This window comes from Pelodiscus sinensis, chromosome 20, assembly GCF_049634645.1.
Source record: "Pelodiscus sinensis isolate JC-2024 chromosome 20, ASM4963464v1, whole genome shotgun sequence".
Taxonomy (NCBI): domain Eukaryota; kingdom Metazoa; phylum Chordata; order Testudines; family Trionychidae; genus Pelodiscus; species Pelodiscus sinensis.
This window is the reverse complement of record NC_134730.1, coordinates 15,236,281-15,253,446: the sequence shown is the minus strand read 5'-3', so window position 1 is coordinate 15,253,446 and position 17,166 is coordinate 15,236,281. Positions and strand designations below refer to the sequence as shown.

General features: G+C 44.6%; 1 protein-coding gene across 5 annotated transcripts in view; it reads left to right on the top strand.

Annotated features, from left to right (window-relative positions):
• The window catches only part of SPAG9 (sperm associated antigen 9), a 132,195-nt gene that overhangs the window by 35,176 nt on the left and 79,853 nt on the right, over positions 1–17,166 (top strand). For 4 of the 5 annotated variants that reach the window (XM_075903797.1, XM_075903795.1, XM_075903798.1 and 1 more), the window contains exon 3: positions 8,778–8,848. The exons of the other annotated variant lie outside the window; for it this stretch is intronic. In XM_075903797.1, coding sequence (XP_075759912.1) covers positions 8,778–8,848 — 71 coding nt within the window. The remainder of the gene's footprint in view (positions 1–8,777; positions 8,849–17,166) is intronic. 5 annotated transcript variants of the gene reach the window in all.

The following is a 17,166-nucleotide window of genomic DNA, read 5'->3' as shown; positions in this document are numbered from 1 at the left end:
GTGATGCTATTTCAGTATACTTGGAAACAGTTTCTAAGGAAGGGAACAGGTTGCCCAAAACATGAAGCCAATTAGTAATGCTGTTTGCACTTCTTAATTTCCAAGCTGCTTTCTTGGACTGAGCACCTGAAAAATGTTGGTGATAAGGGTGAAAGGGAATGACTATATAAGATCTTTTCTCTTAAAGTCCTAAAGCTGATTTCATAGATGTGTGCTACATGTTAGTGACAGGAAAAGCTAAGGTGAGCCAGCTTTGCTTTAAATATTTTGTAAGTCTCGTCAGTCCCTATCCATAGATAACTTCAGTTGTAAAACTGATATGCTGTAGTCCATTTACACTAGAAGCTAATAGTCCAGTCTAACAGAGTAGGCAAAAGTTGGCTTTTCAAATAAAATCTGTCGTTTCTTTGGATACTTTCCCAATGCTTCTATTAGGGATGAAAGAGTGTAGCTGTTGAAATGGGTAACCATATGCTTATAGGTTACCTAAATGGTTACATGCAACTCCTGACTGGCTCCCTATGAGTGGGGTGGCAGCTGGGAGCCGGTACACATGGGGAGCCAGCTTAAAAGTTGGTTCCCACTGCACTTTGGCTCCCAGGAGCTGCCTGCCACACCACGCTGCTCTCTCTCTATCAGAGGCAGTAGCGCAGGGTGGCAATTGGTGTGCACTAGTTCCTGGGGAGCTGGTATTGTCTGGCATATAATTTTCAACAGTAACACATTTACCAAATCACTCACATTTTAACATCCTTAACTTCCTTGCACTTATACTCACTCCCTGAGTATTCAGAATGGACATTGCCTCTGACAAATTAGATTGTGCTTTATTCCAGTCTACAGTGCATTGATGATATCTTTAGAAAAACACAGATAAGCATCTTGTGTCCTATATCAGTGTTTCTCAACCTTTTTTTTTATAGTTACCCCTCTTTCAAAAGTACCCCCAGTACCTATAGTTTTCAGACACACATCATTTTTTTTCTACCATTGCAACACATTTGTTTAAACAACTTAATCGTAGCTGGGCAGGTGATGAAATTATTGGGTGTAAAAAGTACAAAAATAAGCCTTTTAAAGTCAATGTTCATGTTTTTACGGCCATATTTACATTTAAAGGATACATACTTAATTATTGCTACGTTCACCTTAGAGTTCTGGTTCAACCTGCTATTATGTTCATTAGATTTTTTTTTATTGTACTGTAAGATTGATTTATAGAGGTATATGTATGTAATACTTTTGAGCATTTTGGTATTTATAGCTAGAATGCAAAGGATCTTGTCAAATATCTTAATCTCCTTAGAGTAAGATGAGATTAGAGAGTCAAGTTGGTCTAAATGCACAGACAATTACAGGTTATGGTTACATAACACTTTTTGAAAATACGCAATTGAATAGTGTATCTGTACTTTATATTGGTACTTTATATAATACATGCAGATATAGAAGATGGGAGGGCATTGAGAAATATTGATAACAGGAGCTTGGTGGCAATAGTAGAAATGCACACATTGCAGAGAATGTTGGCATAGGTCTTGTGATCCCATGGTGATGGGCACTGAATCTGTAACTGCAGATACACTGGTAACTATTATGCATCTTCTTGAGGGATTTAAAGAGAGCAAATTTTGAAGAAAAGAACTGCATAGAGAATATCGAGCACACCCACTTCAGATGAAGAAGTTGTACCCATGAAAGCTCATGTAACTATCTACATGTTTTGTTAGTCTTTAAGGTGCTGCTAGACTATTTGTTTATATTTTTCTAGTTACAGACTAACTCGGCTACCCTCTGAAGCTCAAAGGAATACGTAAATGTAATACTCTCACAGCTTCTACAAACAGAAAGTTGGAGTTCATATACTTGTAATGGCAGAAAAAAAGATTTGCAGTTGAGTGAAAGGGGAAAGCCAAGATGTTTAGGTGAGGCCTTCAGTAAACTTCAATAATCCTGACTGGTCCTGGATGAGGGATTTTGCTGGACCAGGGGAGGTCTTTTTTTAAAAGGCCTCTGCCACTGGCTCCCCTGGCCCAGCCACTGGCCTCCTGGCTGGCTTCCCAGGTCCTGCTGACCCATTGTTGTAGTGGCTCCAGGACCTGCTGGGAAGTTGTACGTGTACTGGGGCTCCCTGGGTGGCAGTCGCGCATGCACTGTGGATCTCTGCAGGCAGCCCGCTGTCCTGGCAACCCCACGGGAATCCTTACCGCTGGACATCCACCGGGACTCTCTGGTCCTGCAACATCTGTGTCAGACTATGGATGTTGCCAGATCAGAGAACCCCAGTTAAGAGAGTGTCAACTTGTAATAGCAAAATAAGAACGGCCATACTGGGTCAGACCAAAGGTCCATGTAGCCCAATATCCTGTCTTCCGGGAGTGGCCGATGCCAGATGCTCCAGAGGGAATGATCAGTGTAGGGAGTCATCAAGCAATCCCTCTCCCATCACCCATCCCCAGCCTCTCACAGAGGCTAGGAACACCATTCCTACCTATCCTGGCTAATAGCCATTGATGAACCTAACCTCCATGAATGTTCTAGTTCTTGCTTGAACCCTGTTAAAGTCCTGGTCTTCACAACCTCCTCTGGCAAAGAGTTCCACAAGATGACGGTGTGCTGAGTGAAGAAAAACTTCCTTTTGTTTTAAACCTGCTCCTATTAATTTCATTTGGTGACCTCTAGTTCTTATGTTATGAAACAAGCAAATAACTTTTCCTTATTCAGTTTTTCCACACCAGTCATGATTTTATAGACCTCTATCATACCCCCCCTTAGTCTCTTATTTTCTAAAATGAAAAGTCCAATTCTTTTTAATCTCTCTTCATATGGGACCTGTTCCAAACCCCTCATCATTTTTGTTGCCCTTTTCTGAACCTTCTCCAATGCCAGTGTACCTTTTTTGAGATGAGGCGACCACATCTGTATGCAGTATTCAAGATGTAGGTATACCATGGTTTTATATAGGGGCAATAATATATTCTCTGTCTTATTCTGTATCTCTTTTTTAAAATGATTCTTAACATTCTGTTTACTTTTTAAACTGCTGCTGTACACTGAGTGGATGTTTTCAGAGAACTAGCCACAATGACTCCAAGATCTGTCTCTTGAGTAGTCACAGCTAAATTAGTCCCCATCATATTGTATGTATAATTGGGGTTGTTTTTTCCAATGTGCATTACTTTACATTTATCAGCATGAAATTTAATTTGCCATTTTGTTGCCCAATCACTTAGTTTAGTGAGATCTTTTTGAAGCTCTTCAGTCTGCTTTGGTCTTAACTATCTTGAGTAGTTTAGTATCGTCTCCAAATTTTGTCACTTCACTGTTTACCCCTCTCTCCAGTTCATTTATAAATAGGTTAAATAAGATTTGTCCCAGTACTGACCCTTGGGGGACACCACTAGTTCCCTCTCTCCATTCTGAAAACTGACCATTTATCCCTTCCCTTTGTTTCCTGTCTTTTAACCAGTTATCAGTCCATTAGAGACCTTCTCTCTTATCCCATGACAACTTAATTTACTTAAGAGCCTTTAGTGAGGGTCTTTGTCAGACTTTCTGGAAATCTAAGTACACTATATCTACTGGATCCCCCTTGTCCACATGTTTGTTGACACCCTCAAAGAACTCATATAGATTAGAAGGCATGATTTTACCTTTATAGAAACCATGTTGACTTTTCCCCAACAAATTATGTTCAACTATGTGTTTGACAAGTTTAATCTTTATTATCGTTTCGACTTAATTTGCTCGGTACTGACATTAGAGTTACCAGTCTGTAATTGCCAGGATCACCTCTAGAGCCCTTTTGAAATGTATAGTAAGGGTTGTCATCTTAGAAATGTACGTATCTGTCGGTCTCGGAGTCCATTTGTTCAAGAGCACCTCTTAAATGGTAAAAGCTAGGACCACCAAATTTGATGTGCAACTTCCGCTTATTGTAACAAAGCAAGGCCAGGGTTCTTGGCTGTGCCAGGATAATGGGATGTACATGAAATTTTCTCTTAAAATGGAAATGGAGGGGCCTGGCAGGAGGGAGTTATACTGTAGAATTACCACAGAGTAGCAGCAAGGGGTCAGAGATGGTGACTGGGACAGCTATAACTCCATTGGCCCAGCAGGGGTAAGAAGTGGAGAAAGGGACGGCTATCTACTATATTTTTCAGAGAGTTTGTGTTTCTGTCCCCCCAGCTGATGGACTTGTATCCCTCCTGCTGCTATGCCCGCTAGTGCTGCAACAGCCATGGAGAAAGGCACTTTGCACCCGTCCTCAAGTTGCTGTGTTGCGAGGGGGCTGGGATTGTTCCCTTTCCCTGGGGCAGCCTGCATACTGAACCCCTCATCTCCAGCTCCACCTCAAACAATGATTTAAATGAAGAAAAATAAAACGTATTTAAGTTAAGGACCCGAGCAGTGCCATGTAAATCTTCTTGTTTCAATATAAGCTGTAAGTGATGACATGAGTAAACTCCACAGAAGGCTATGACTGACCATTTTTGTTAGGAAGGTTTTTGGAAAATGTTTTTTTTAACTATAGTATTGGAACTACATTTTTTGTTGTAGGAAAGTTGATGTGAAAATGTCAGTTATAGTTGAATTAAGAACTTGATTAAGAACTGAAACCCATAACTAGGGATGTTAAAATGCATTTAATTATGTCATTCTGTATTTGCTGAAAATGTCAGTGATTACATGGGGGAGGGGAGAATGACAGGTGGGAGCTGGTGTGTGCGGGGAGCTAGTGTAGAGCATCTGCACTGACGGTACTACACTGTTACTGCTGTAGGCCATGTTTTCACTGCAAGATAAGGTCATATTTATTAAGGTTGACTTTTTAATACCCGATTGTGTTAAGTCAAAGATGCTGTCCCCACTGTGTGTAAGAATTTGACGTAGTTCGAAGTAGCACATCCCCCATAGGATGGCTACTGTCGACTTTGAGAGCGATGCACTGAGAGTAGCTATCCCACAGTGCCTGCACCCCTTTGTATTCTGGGTTATGCTCACAGTACACACCAGAACCAAAATTGTGCAGTGGGTGGTTCTGGGTTACATGTCATCATTGTTCCATAATTTATTCTCCCTCCCCTCCCCCTTGCTTAAAACCAACAGCAAACAGTCTTTTTGCAGCCTTTTTCCCCCTTGATTATCCTTGGAGATGCCATAGCAGCATAAGCATAGAACCCATTGTGGATCCAGTAGAGCATCAAAATAGGGTGGTGATGACATTGTTAACCTTGGTGCACCTAATGCTGGAGTATATCCAGAGCATATACAAGGTCAGCCATAATGAGGAAGACTCTTGGGAGGCCAGGAATGTATTCTTCTGCAAAGCACTTGAATTAAGCAAATTGCAGATGCTACTGGCTTTCATTCTTCTGGGCACAGTGGAACACCGTGAGCACCCATGGCTCATGAAGCTGTACACTGGCAGCCTGGAGCCCATTAAGTAGCAATTCAACTAAAAACTGAGCAAGTGGTTGAATGTGTTTTGGGGCATTTAAAGTGACTACAGACTAGGATAGATCTCAGCAAATGCAACATACCCATTGTTGTGGTTGCTTGGTGTGTGCTCCATAATATTTGTGAGAAAAAGGGGGAAGGTACCTGGCAAGGTAAAGGGGGGGGGGGGGGGAATGAAGCAGAATACCTAGCCAGGGATTTGGAGCAGCAAGACACTAGGGCAATAAGGTGAACACAGCAAGGGGATGTGCAAATCAGAGAGGCTTTGAAAGACCATCTTATGAATGGCCAGTTTTAAGTGTCGTGCATTTTGCTCTCAATGAGGGGGCCCTGCATTCAGTATGCTTGTCTGTAACCCCCTCACCTCTTCAATACATGCAATAAAGAAACTGTTGTTCAGAATCTTGCGTTTTTATTTAGGGAACACAGCAGGGAGAAAAAAGGAATCCAGGACAGGAGCTGTGTGTGTGTGTGTGTGTGTGTGTGTGTGTGTGTACGTACACAACTGCCTTTTGCCTCACGATGCATCCCTGGGAGTAGAGTCTGAGGCTGTCCTTGATTCCTCCCTCCCGCCTTGTGTTCTAGGGCCCCACAGCGGGGAGGCAATGGAACTCAGTGAGGCGGGAATGTTGGCCCTCAAGAGCTGGAGGGGGTACCTGTTCACGTAGGCATCCTGGAAAACTGCTATGTGATCCATCACAGCTGTCATGGACAACAGAACTCTCTCCTGGTGCTTCACTTCCTGTTCCCCGCTTGCTTTGGTTTCCTCAGACCGGTCGTATCATCTTCAGCAGCATGTTCCTCCACTCATTTACATGCTCCCATCCAAGTTAGTGGATTGCATTTACAGCTTGAATATCTGTTCCCTAGTCTGTTTCTGGTCTGTGGATTTTTGCCCGACCGACAGCTGTCAGTGCTGGGGGAGGGTGCAGCAAGGTCACTGTTGTTCTTACTGTAGTGAAAAGTGAAGAGCAGATTTTACAACCTAATCTGTTAGTATAAAATGAAGGTCTGTTTAAAGACAATAGGGATGTGTTATGTACAAGGCCATATGCTTTTAAGCAGCCACTAGGCAATAGATAAACCTGAGTTCTTAGGGAAAGGGTTGGACTCTGGTGGCAGGCATAGTAAGGGACAGGCCAAGCCATGAGCTTTCAAGTGAGAAGTCAGAGGGAGTGTGGGCATGGCGTCAGAGCAGGGTAGGGACTTACATGGTGCCAGTCTGTTTGGCAACCCCCCTCTTTGCCAGGAGAGTGCAACTTTCCCTCCCTGCAGGAGTGGGAGGGGGGAGAGGGTCTGGGCATGGCAGCAGAGCAGGGCGGGGGGTCATATGGCACCCGTATTTTTAGTACCTCCCATTTGCCAAGAGTGCAACTTTTCCTTAACACAGGAGTAAGCGGGCAGGAGTGGAAAGGGGGCGGTCTGGGCGTGCCTGCCCCGGGATCAGTACCTGACTGTGAGACATCCTAGGAGGAGAGAATTGTCTTCAAGGCTATAAAAAGCTCTCAGTGACCTCAGTTGCCCTGTTCACCTGCTGACCATTTCCCTCCTCCTCCTTCACCATGCTGTTCTACGTGCTGCTACCTGAGGCTGCCTAAATTTCTTGGGAGAAATCCATGTACTGGCTAGGGAAGCTGATCCCTCATCTAGGATCGCATGCAGCCACTTATAAAAGTGGCATGTTTGTGGTGATGCTCCAGACCGTCCATTTGCCTCCTTTGTCTTTTGATACAGCTCCTCACTACTTTATTTTCACTCGGCAGTACTTGGTGTCCCTGGCATATCCTTTTTCCACCATGCCCATTGCAATATTGGCATAGATATCTGCACTTCTTTTTGCTGGTTCATAGCTGTGTGAAAAGAGTTTCTTCTCTGCACACAGCAGTGAGACCAGAATTAACTGATAAGTTGAGGCTTATTGGTTGATCCTGTCAACTACACACAACAATTCCCCCCCCTCCCCGCCTCTGTATCCGAGGCAACAAGGGGCGGGAACTGGTGCCTGTGGGGAGTGGGCTTTATCAGAGGCAGCAGTGGGGTGGGAGCAGGGGAGGCTGCCGTGGAGCAGCCTTTGTCCTTGGCTGGCCTGGGCTCCCTGCAGACAGAGGCTGCTCCACGGCAGCAAGTCCCTGTGTGCAAGGGGTCTGGCACGGAGCAGCCTCTGACCATAAGGAGCTCGGATGCCCCACGGACAGGGACTGCTGCCGGTGGCAGGGGGTTCCCTGGGAGTGGAGGCAGGAGCGCACTGGCTACCAGCCTGGCTCCTGGGACTATCAAATAGTTGTGTAATCGCTAAAATTTGATGCCGTTACACAGCTATTTAATTACATGCTATCTAACATCCCTAGTGTCTTCCTATTGGCAATGCCAATAGATTAACTTGCAGTTCTCTCCAAAGATGTGACCGCTGAATACAAAATTCACAGTATAGCATGTGATAGGGTCTCTATTGCTTCCTACTTTCTCTTGTGATGCATGCATGAAAAGATCTGAATTGGTAGAACTAATAGTAAACCATTTTCTTTAACTGGAAATTTGATTATAATCACCTATTAACTTGTTGATTAAAAATGTGTCTTGTCTGTTTGGCTATTTGCAACCTTTAGGGCAGGAGTATTCCACTTTGGAAGCCCTGAGGACCACAAAGATACTCACAGCAAATGCTAAGGGCCACAACTTAAGTGTGGGTGCATATATATGCAAATAGCGTCTTTTACACTGACAGGCACGAATACAAAGATTAATCTTTAAGCTGTGGCCATTGTGAGCCAGTCAGCACCTCTCAGGCTCTGCCTACAAGGCTAAGCACTTCCCACAATGCTCCCCGCACCTCCTCCCTGGGGACTAGAAATGCCAATACCTGGTACCCGTCTGTTCCAGCCAGTCGGTCTGCTTGTGTCTTTTAATGCTCACCCCGTCTGGGTGATGCCTTGCCATTGTGGAGCGTGTTCCCAGTGGAAGCCATGTTCAAAGGATCCCACCCGCAAGCCATGTGTTGAGACCCACGTAAACCCAAACTGCTCTGTGGGCTGCAAACAAACGAGCCATGTGTTGAGTAGCCCTGCATTAGGGGAAGGAGTGTGCTTTCTTTAGCTGTAGGAAAGAAGTGAGAAGGATTTAACAAGGACAATAACAGAGCTGAATTTCCTCAACTCCATTTAATTCCTTTGGCTGCCTGAAATCCATCAATTAGAATACCCAGACCTCTGGAGTGATAGCCTTGGTCTTTGGAAATCAGACTTCAGGAAATAAAATTGTGGACTTTCAGTAGGTGGTATTGAGTCTTTGTGGGTTAACCGTACTTACATTTTTTTCAGTTAGCAGACTTGAGGAGAGAGAGGCAGAACTGAAGAAGGAATACAATGCACTTCATTCAAGACATACAGAGGTAGGTGTCTAAATACTTAATTCATTTTGATGTAAAGATATTTATACCATGTGTGAACTGATGCTTCCGATGTACAGCAGTTAAAGTGGACAACTTCTAGCCTTTCTAGTTTGCTAAGCAGTGTAAACAATTTAGTTTATGGATTTTGATATTTTTAAGTCATTGTAACCAAGTTCCACTTGGCATCTGTTTATTTGTCATATGTGTTTCAGTGTACATATGTTTTCAAAGTTACTTTCTTTTTACAAAACATTCTATTGTATAGAAGCTTCTCAGATATTCAGGCCTTGTTGAAACATAAGCATTCTCAGCAGTTCCTGTACCCAAAGCCAATTTTTAAAGCAAATTTAATTAAACTCTGTGCAAATAAAAATCCCCTTATTTCTGTTGTTCTGACTGCTTTTTCTACTCTGCTAGTGGAAACTTTCCTCCTTGAGAATTCACTTACCCTAGGAAGTCAGCTTGGTGCTGATAACCATAGTCAAGAAAGAATTTCCCTTCATTCTTTCTCTCAACTGTAAACAGCAACTGCTACTTGAGACCAAACAACTATTCACAGTGTGGTGTGTTCTAACAGTTGCACAGTTATAAACCTGTGAAAGGGACCTGTTACTGCAAGGGTTTTCAAACTCTGGGTGGTGGCTTGTAAGGTTAAGCCACTAGCTGGCTCAGACACAGTTTATCTGCACCTCTGCAGGTATGGGCAATCGCAGCTCCCTTTGGCTGCCGATTGCCATTCCTAGCCAGTGGCAGGTGTGGGAAGCAGTGTCCTGGTTATATGTCCAATACCTCTGAAGTCATGAAGCTGAAAAAAAACGGGGGGGGGGGGGGAGGGGAGGAAGAGAGCTAGAAAGAACCAAACAGGAGATGGAAAGATAGAGCAAAGATCAAGACAGGCCTGAAAGGCCTCTTATTTCCTTTACTTCCTTGTCCATACAAAAACGATAAACGGGGTAAAAAACAGAATACAAGAGGTGACTTAACACAAAGCACTATGGGATCTCATGATGTGAGTTTTGGGAAGTTTTTGTAACTTTTGAAGTTAAGGGTAGAGGAATGCAGAATTATGCCCAGAGTATAGTCAGTGGTACAGCCAGGTACCCACAAGTCTTACTTGTAACCATATGAAAAAAGGAATTAAGCCACATTATCCTTCTGAACAGATTGTGCGTACATTATTTCCCAGTCTTCTGGTTCTGAATAGAGTTGTCTCAGAGACAGAACCGGAGCTTTGATATCTGTCCACATGCTGAATTTGAGTTAAATTTCTGAATAAATCCTTGGAAATGAACTTCACATCAGAACCAGTTACATTTTAAACTTTGGCTCTCATTTTTTGCTGACCACAACAGTCTTGTCACATTGTTGCTTAATTCCCATTTCTTGTCATTTCTAAGACTTTCTACAGTTCATCTCGGGTATACAGAGTTCTCAGTGGGCAAAATTATTTCTCAGTTGGGACTGCCTCAAGCTTTCTTTGCTAAAACTAGAAATAGATCTTTGAGAAATTGAACTGGTGCTAAGAGAAGATTTGTTAGTGGTTTAAACAAAAGTGTCTAGTGCTATAGAGCTGTTATTAATCCGAGTTCCTGGTATGACAGTTTTTAAAGCACAGTTTCACCTTTTTGAAGATTATCTGATCCGTAGGCTGGAGCGTATTCATGTTTCAAGACATTCTGGTGTCTGTGCAATCTTAATTCAGCCCATTTGTTAATATTACAAGCTCTGGAGTATATTGCAGTGGTCACAGATGCTTGTGTGTATCTTTGCACTATCCCTCATTAAAACTTGGTCCCTTCTTCCTGGTCCTTTCTAATCAATACCTGTCCTGTCTTTCTCGTTGGCCTCCAGTCATTCCCCTCCCTAGACTGGCTCCCAGTCTTTTGTCTCAAGCAGTCTGTTTTCCCCTGCCATTGTCAGATCTCCCACACTGATTTCTGGCTTGCTTTGGCCTGTCTTTGTCCCCTCTGCTCTAAGATTGTAGTCTAATGCCCAGTCAATACCAGCCTCCCCTCTCCTACCTCTGAGTTCATCTTTGTGGCCAGCTAGCTCCAGTCCCCACCAACCTGTAGTTGGTTTCTCTTCTACCCCCTTCCAGTTCCAGTATCCTGCCACCTCCTTCTTACCTCTCCCCCCTGCCTCTAGTTCAGCACTTGTTTTCTTTGCATTTGAGACAGGTGGATGCCTGGGTGCGAGCAAGGTGTTACTGAGAGCATAAAGGCAGGAGATACAGGCCCCCTGCTCTCAGTTCCAGTGCCTGGCCCCACTCTGGAGATGGAATATACTCAGGTGATTTGTGGGGATGATGCATAAACCTTGGTTCAGCCAATACTAAGAACTGTGAGAGGCTGGAACATGCTTATTGAATATGGATTCCTCAGGCATTTTAGCTGCTATGCTCTAGCACTTCTCTACTTGAGCATATGTGAACTGAGATTTTATTTTGAAAAGGTCAAAGCTGTGTGGATTATCACAGGAATAGTAAAAGGTACATCCCTGACACCACCTCTGCGCTAAAGATTAGGAAATCTTACAATGTTTCAAAGTAAAGGTTATCATGATTTCAAAAAAATTAAGATGGAGACAGACCCATGGTAAAGAAAAATTCTAGCCCAAATGGTTGGTCTGGCAAAGTTATAAGCAATTGAAAACAGGTTTTTGTAATGGGAAGTGACAAGTAATCTTAAAAGGAGATGCAACCTGCCCTGCCTGTTACATGTGGTATATTTTTAAAAAACATTCAGACTTTGAATCATTTTCTTGTCCCCTTTTGTGTTGCTTGCTTAAACTTCAAATTCTCTGGAGCAGAGACCACATGTCTCTGTATTTGTACAGTATTAAGCATAATGGCCTCCATATCCCGATTGGGGTCTCTAGGCATTACTATAATAGAAATTAATATAAAGGTTTAAAGCAGGGGTGGCCAATCTGTTGCTCCAGAGCCACAAGCAGCTCTTCAGAAGTTAATATGCGGCTCCTTACATAGGTACCAAATCCAGGGCTGGAGCCACAGGTGCCAACTTTCCACTGGGCCGGAGGATGCTCACTGTTCAACCTCCAGCTCTGCCCTAGGCGCTGTCCTCCTCCACTCTTTCCCCCTAGGATCCTGCCACTTCCTACCCTCTCCACTGAGCCTGTCACACCCACGCTTCCCCCCTCCAGTGTCTCCCACTAAGAAAGAGCTGATCACAGTGGGCAGGAGGAAAAGGAGAAGGAAGCACTGACTGGTGGAGCTGCCAGTGGGCGGGATGTGCTGAGAGTGCTGGTGGGGAGATGATCAGAGCTGGTGACATGTAACTGTTGCTCTTTGGCGATGTGCATTGGTAAATTGTGGCTCCTTCTCAGGTTTAGGTTGGCCACCCCGACTTTAAACCTTTCTTCCCTATTTCCCAGTACTCCTTTTACCAGAGTGATTAGCAAATTTATGTAATCAATTTAATGTAATTTTAATGAATGCTAATAGAATGTTTGGAATGTCTTGTTTTTTGTGTAGACTTTCTTCCAAAACGGACAACAAGCTATACAGGTTTGGTTTACTCAGTTAATTTACCAAACATTTCCACAATTTAAATTGCACTCTTGGTGGGGGAAAGTTCTTTCCTTAAGTTTTATTATTACTGAGGTGACTATTTCCTACCACAAAGGAAAAGGATTTAATATAGCTCTTTCTTGTCTCATGCCCTTCAAGTCACAGTTCTTTCTCAGTTTTTGCTCTGGGCATTTCCTGTGCTTTTTGGCTGATTGCTGTACCCTACTTCTTTCCAGTCACTTCACTGGCCCTCCATGTTCCCCTCCTTTCTTTTCCATGGCTTTTCCTTTTGTGACCCCTTTCATAACCAAATACCCCCAAAACCCCATATAAGTGACATTTGCTAAACTTTACATTATTCATTCTGTGTTGTATGTGGTTTCACTCCACCCCTTTTCTGTCGGGTATTTAGATGCAAGTTCTTTGGAACAGGGACGCTCATATTGTGTTAACATTGCTTGGCACAATGAGTTTGTCTGAGACCTCTAAGCATTGTTGCACTATACAGAATTGTAGTAGAGGAAATAACAGAGTACTTATTCATAGTCTCATCCAGGGATGTTAAATTGTGTTTAATCAGCTAATCAAGTCGTCCCGGGGCCAGGAATGAATCCCATTGTGGCTCTGCTTTTTAAATGTATTAAGAGCTGCCAGGCTCTTAGTACATTTAAAAAGTAGAGGCGCAGCTGGGGGGACCAAGTGCTAGTTGGGAATCAGGTGTCCTGGCTCGGGTCTAGTCCCAGATGCTGCGTTTCTGCTTTTTAAATGTTTTAAGAGCCGCCAGGTTCTTAATACATTTAAAATGCAGAGGTGTAGTGGCGGCAGAAGGGAAACAAGCACGAGCCAGGAATCAGCTGTCCTGGCTTGTGCCCAGTCCCCCTGCTATGCCCCTGCCTACCCTACCCCCTGTGTAGAGGGTGGATGGTGCTAGGGGGAACTGGCTCTTAGGTCAGCTCCCCCCAGCACTGGCTCCTGCTCCTCAACCTCCTTGCTGCCCCTCTCTGATAGAGGCAGCAAGAGGGTAGGGGGAAAGCACAGTAAGCATATGCTTACTGGGTAGTCGACTAGTCGCTTACATCCCTAGTCTCATTGTAATTGGTAGTTTTTTTTCTAGCACCACTAGAGTCACTAAGGAATCCTGGAAAACATGAACTTCTTCTCATACTTCACCTGCTTCTTTATATTGCAGCTCATAGATGGTCTTGTCATGTCAGTATAAGACTGAGTCCATCTTCACTTGATGCTGTCCTATGCACATGTGTTTATTTTTGTTTACTGATTCAAGATGGAGGGAAACCAGATTTTCTCCCTTGAATTATCTCAATTTTTGTATAGTCTAATAACGTCACTACCTTTTTCTAGTGCTTCAGTTTTGCTTGGTAACCATCCTGTTTAGTGCAAGTTTATTTGGATAACATCACTATACTTAATGTAGTTTTGAAGTGACTGGAAGAGTGTTGCATGAAATCAAACCTCTGAGTCAGATGAGTGATTTCATCACAATATTTGCTTCTGGAACTTATCTTCTACTCTCTTAAATTTTACTACTTTTTTTAATCAACTTCACTTTCTATCTTTGCAAATAATAATCTTGATGGTTATTGAAATAATTGATTTTTTGTGTGTCTGATCAAATAATGAAAATAGCACTCAAAGTTTGCAATATTAGCTCTAATAGCTGTCTAAACCATGCGATTCTCCTCTGCCTTTTACTGTTTGACACCCCTTACCCTTTTCTCTGTCTGTTTCTCTGCCTTCCTCCCCCTCCTCAGCCCACTTTTTAGTGTTAGGCTTGTCTAGCTTTTTTCCATTTTTCTTTTGTTGGTGTGTTCTTCATCATTTCCTATTTTTATCTCATTTCATCTCTCTGCTTACCTTTGCCCTTTTCTACAAATTGACTGAAATATACTGCAAAGAAAAAGTCCTGCAGCAGACTGAAAAATACTGTCAATATTCTATTAAATTTCTCTTTGCTGCTAGAACATAGAATACAGTAGAGTGATGCATGATCCAGAGTGGAGAAGAGAGGAATATCTGGCAGTTCAGTGAATAATAGATTTAAATTTGTTTAGTGTCCTTGAATACAAAATTGACTATTTCATTCACTTGCATTTATATGTAAATGGGAAACTATATATTTTTTCAAGCTTGCCACAGCATTTGGAATTAAGTCTGGTGACACAAACATCTGTATCCCCATACTGAAGAGATGCTACTTATTTCAAAATATAATCAAGAAGATAGTCGGATAACTGCATATTGACTTCTTAGTTTGTGGCTTCTAGATAGTCAAAATATAGGGTGAAGCCAATTTTTTCATTCTGTTGAATAGAAACACTCTTTCAATGTTCAGTTTTTTTCTCTTGCTGGAGGTTCTGCCACTTAAAACATGCATGTTACAGAAAGCCTTAAGGATGAAAACTTTTTCTGGAAAGATTGCTGGGGAATTACCAGTGATACCACAGCAGAACAGGCTATTCTGTGCCACTTAACAACTCCTCTCAGTTTATGAATCCAGTAGTCTGCAGTTTACTAACAAACTGTTCTGAAGAGATGGGGGAAGGGAATAGAACGGGGTGGGCAATAATTTTTGGTGGAGGGGCCACTCCAAGACTTTGGAAAGTGGTCAAGGGATGCACTTTTTTGTGGAGGGGTGTGGAGTCTAGGGTGGCGGTTGGGCACAGAAGGGTGCATGAGATAAGATAATGGAGTGCTGGAGATGGTGGGCAAAGAAGGGGGTTGTGACCTGGGTCAGGGGGTAAGGGTGTAAGGTCAGGGAGCGGGTATGGGTGCAGGAGAGAATTCTGGTCTGGGGGAGGGGTGTAGAGAGGGGGTAGAGGGTCTGGGAAGGACTTGTGACCAGGGGCAGGGGGGTGCAGAGGGTTTGGATGGTGACCTGGAGGGAGGGAATTGATGTGCTGGAGGGCCAGAGGCAGGCTCTGGCTAGGAGGTGCTTACCGAAGCCAGGAGCCCTGCAGCACCTTCAAGGCAGGCTGGGCTCTGTCTGCTGCAGCCCCAGATCACTTAAAACTGCAGGCTGCTCCCTCCACGTGCGCCTCAGCTCTGGGAGGGGGAAGAGACTTGCACTACTCCCATCCTCCAGGCCAGTCTCTCGGCTCCTATTGGCTGGTTGTTTACAGCCAATAGGAGCTGAGAGATTGGCTGGGGTCAGTTCCTGTTGGCCAGTTGTTTCTGGCTGCTAGGAGCTGAGGATTGGGCTTGGGGCGGGGAGATTGTATGAAGCTTCCCCCTCCTTGTAGAGGAGAGAGCCACAGGGACTAAGCTTTCAAACTGCGCAGCTACATGCCTGAGGGTCAGGGCCGTCCTTAGGATTTATGGTGCCCTAGGCGGGATTATTAAACTGGTGCCCCTACTCCTGACTTGCTCTTCCACCCCTATCCCCTCCCCTTCTCAGAGACCCCAGCAGCCAATCCTTTCCCTCAGGCAGTGCATTCGGCTCTCCCTAGGACTCAGCCCTGCTGTTACATGCTCCACTGCAGTGTTCCCAATTTTATTTGGCCATGGATCCCTTTTCAGCTTTTCAGAATTTCAAGGAACTCCTAGGTTTGTCAAGTCACCCCCCTCCCAAAAAAAGAACCCACCAATACATTAAAATCACATTCCTTCCCCAAGGCCCAAGACCCCACTCCTTTGAGGCCCCATCCTCTGTGTTCCCCTCCTCTCCATCACTTGCTATACGCAGCCATTATACGCTCTCACTTGGTTGAGAGAGGAGGTGCGGGCTCTGGGGTGGGAATGAAAGATTTGGGTGTGGGAAGGGGTGAGAAGTGCAAGCTCTGGGAGGGAATTTGGATGCAGGAGGAGGGGATGCTGGCTCAGGGAGGGGGCTCCAGATTGGGGAGTGTTGGGATCAGATGGAAGGTTGGGGTGTTGAACAAGACACAGGCTTGTGGATGTGAGGGTGCAGGAGTTTGGGTTGGATATGTGAGGGGCTCAGGGCAAGGAGATTGTGACATGGACACACGTGTCACACATTTGCCATGTGTGGATGGTGCAGGAGTGTTGTGGCAGAAGACTGAGGATATGGGGATGCAGGAGTTTGGGGATGTAAGAGGCTCAGGACAGTGGGTTCCAGTGTATGATGGGCTCAGATTTGGGGTCAGGTGGTGCAGGGGTGTTTTGATGCTGCAGTGAGATGGGGATTTGGCCCCAATTGGGGGCATGTTGGCCAGGCTTCATTTTTAAATAAAATATTGTTAAACTCAAAAGGTTTTAACATTGTCTTTATGAGAGGGGCAGGGAACCTGTTTTGAGTCAAAGGTCACTGACCCACAGAAAAGTCAGTTGGGGCCACACAAGTGAGATGCCAAAAAAAAACAAACAAACCCCAATCCTCAATAATGCGGTCCCAAGGATGCTGGCACAGCTTGCAGGGTGCTGGAGCCAGGGACAGGGTGGTGCTGTGGTGAGTGGCAGGGTGCTGGGTCCAGGGACAAGGTGGTCCTGGATGCTACGGTGGGTGGCAGGGTGCTGGTGACAGTGTTGGTGGGGGCAGGGGACGGGTACTTGTGGGAGGTCTGGGCAGGGGACCTGCCAATCCTGCAGCACCTCTGAGAAGTGTGCGACTGCACTTCCCCTCTCCAAACAGCTGGTGTGCGCACTGCCTGAGCAGCAGGAGCTGTTGCACCCCAGCAACTTACCTCCGCGATGCCATCCTGCGAGGGGAGAGGGAGGGCGCAGGGAGTCCCAGGGCAAAGTGTGCTGCCTGCACAGTCGGAGCTGCGCGGCCCCAGGTCTACTGACCTCCCTGCACCGCACAGAAAGGCCT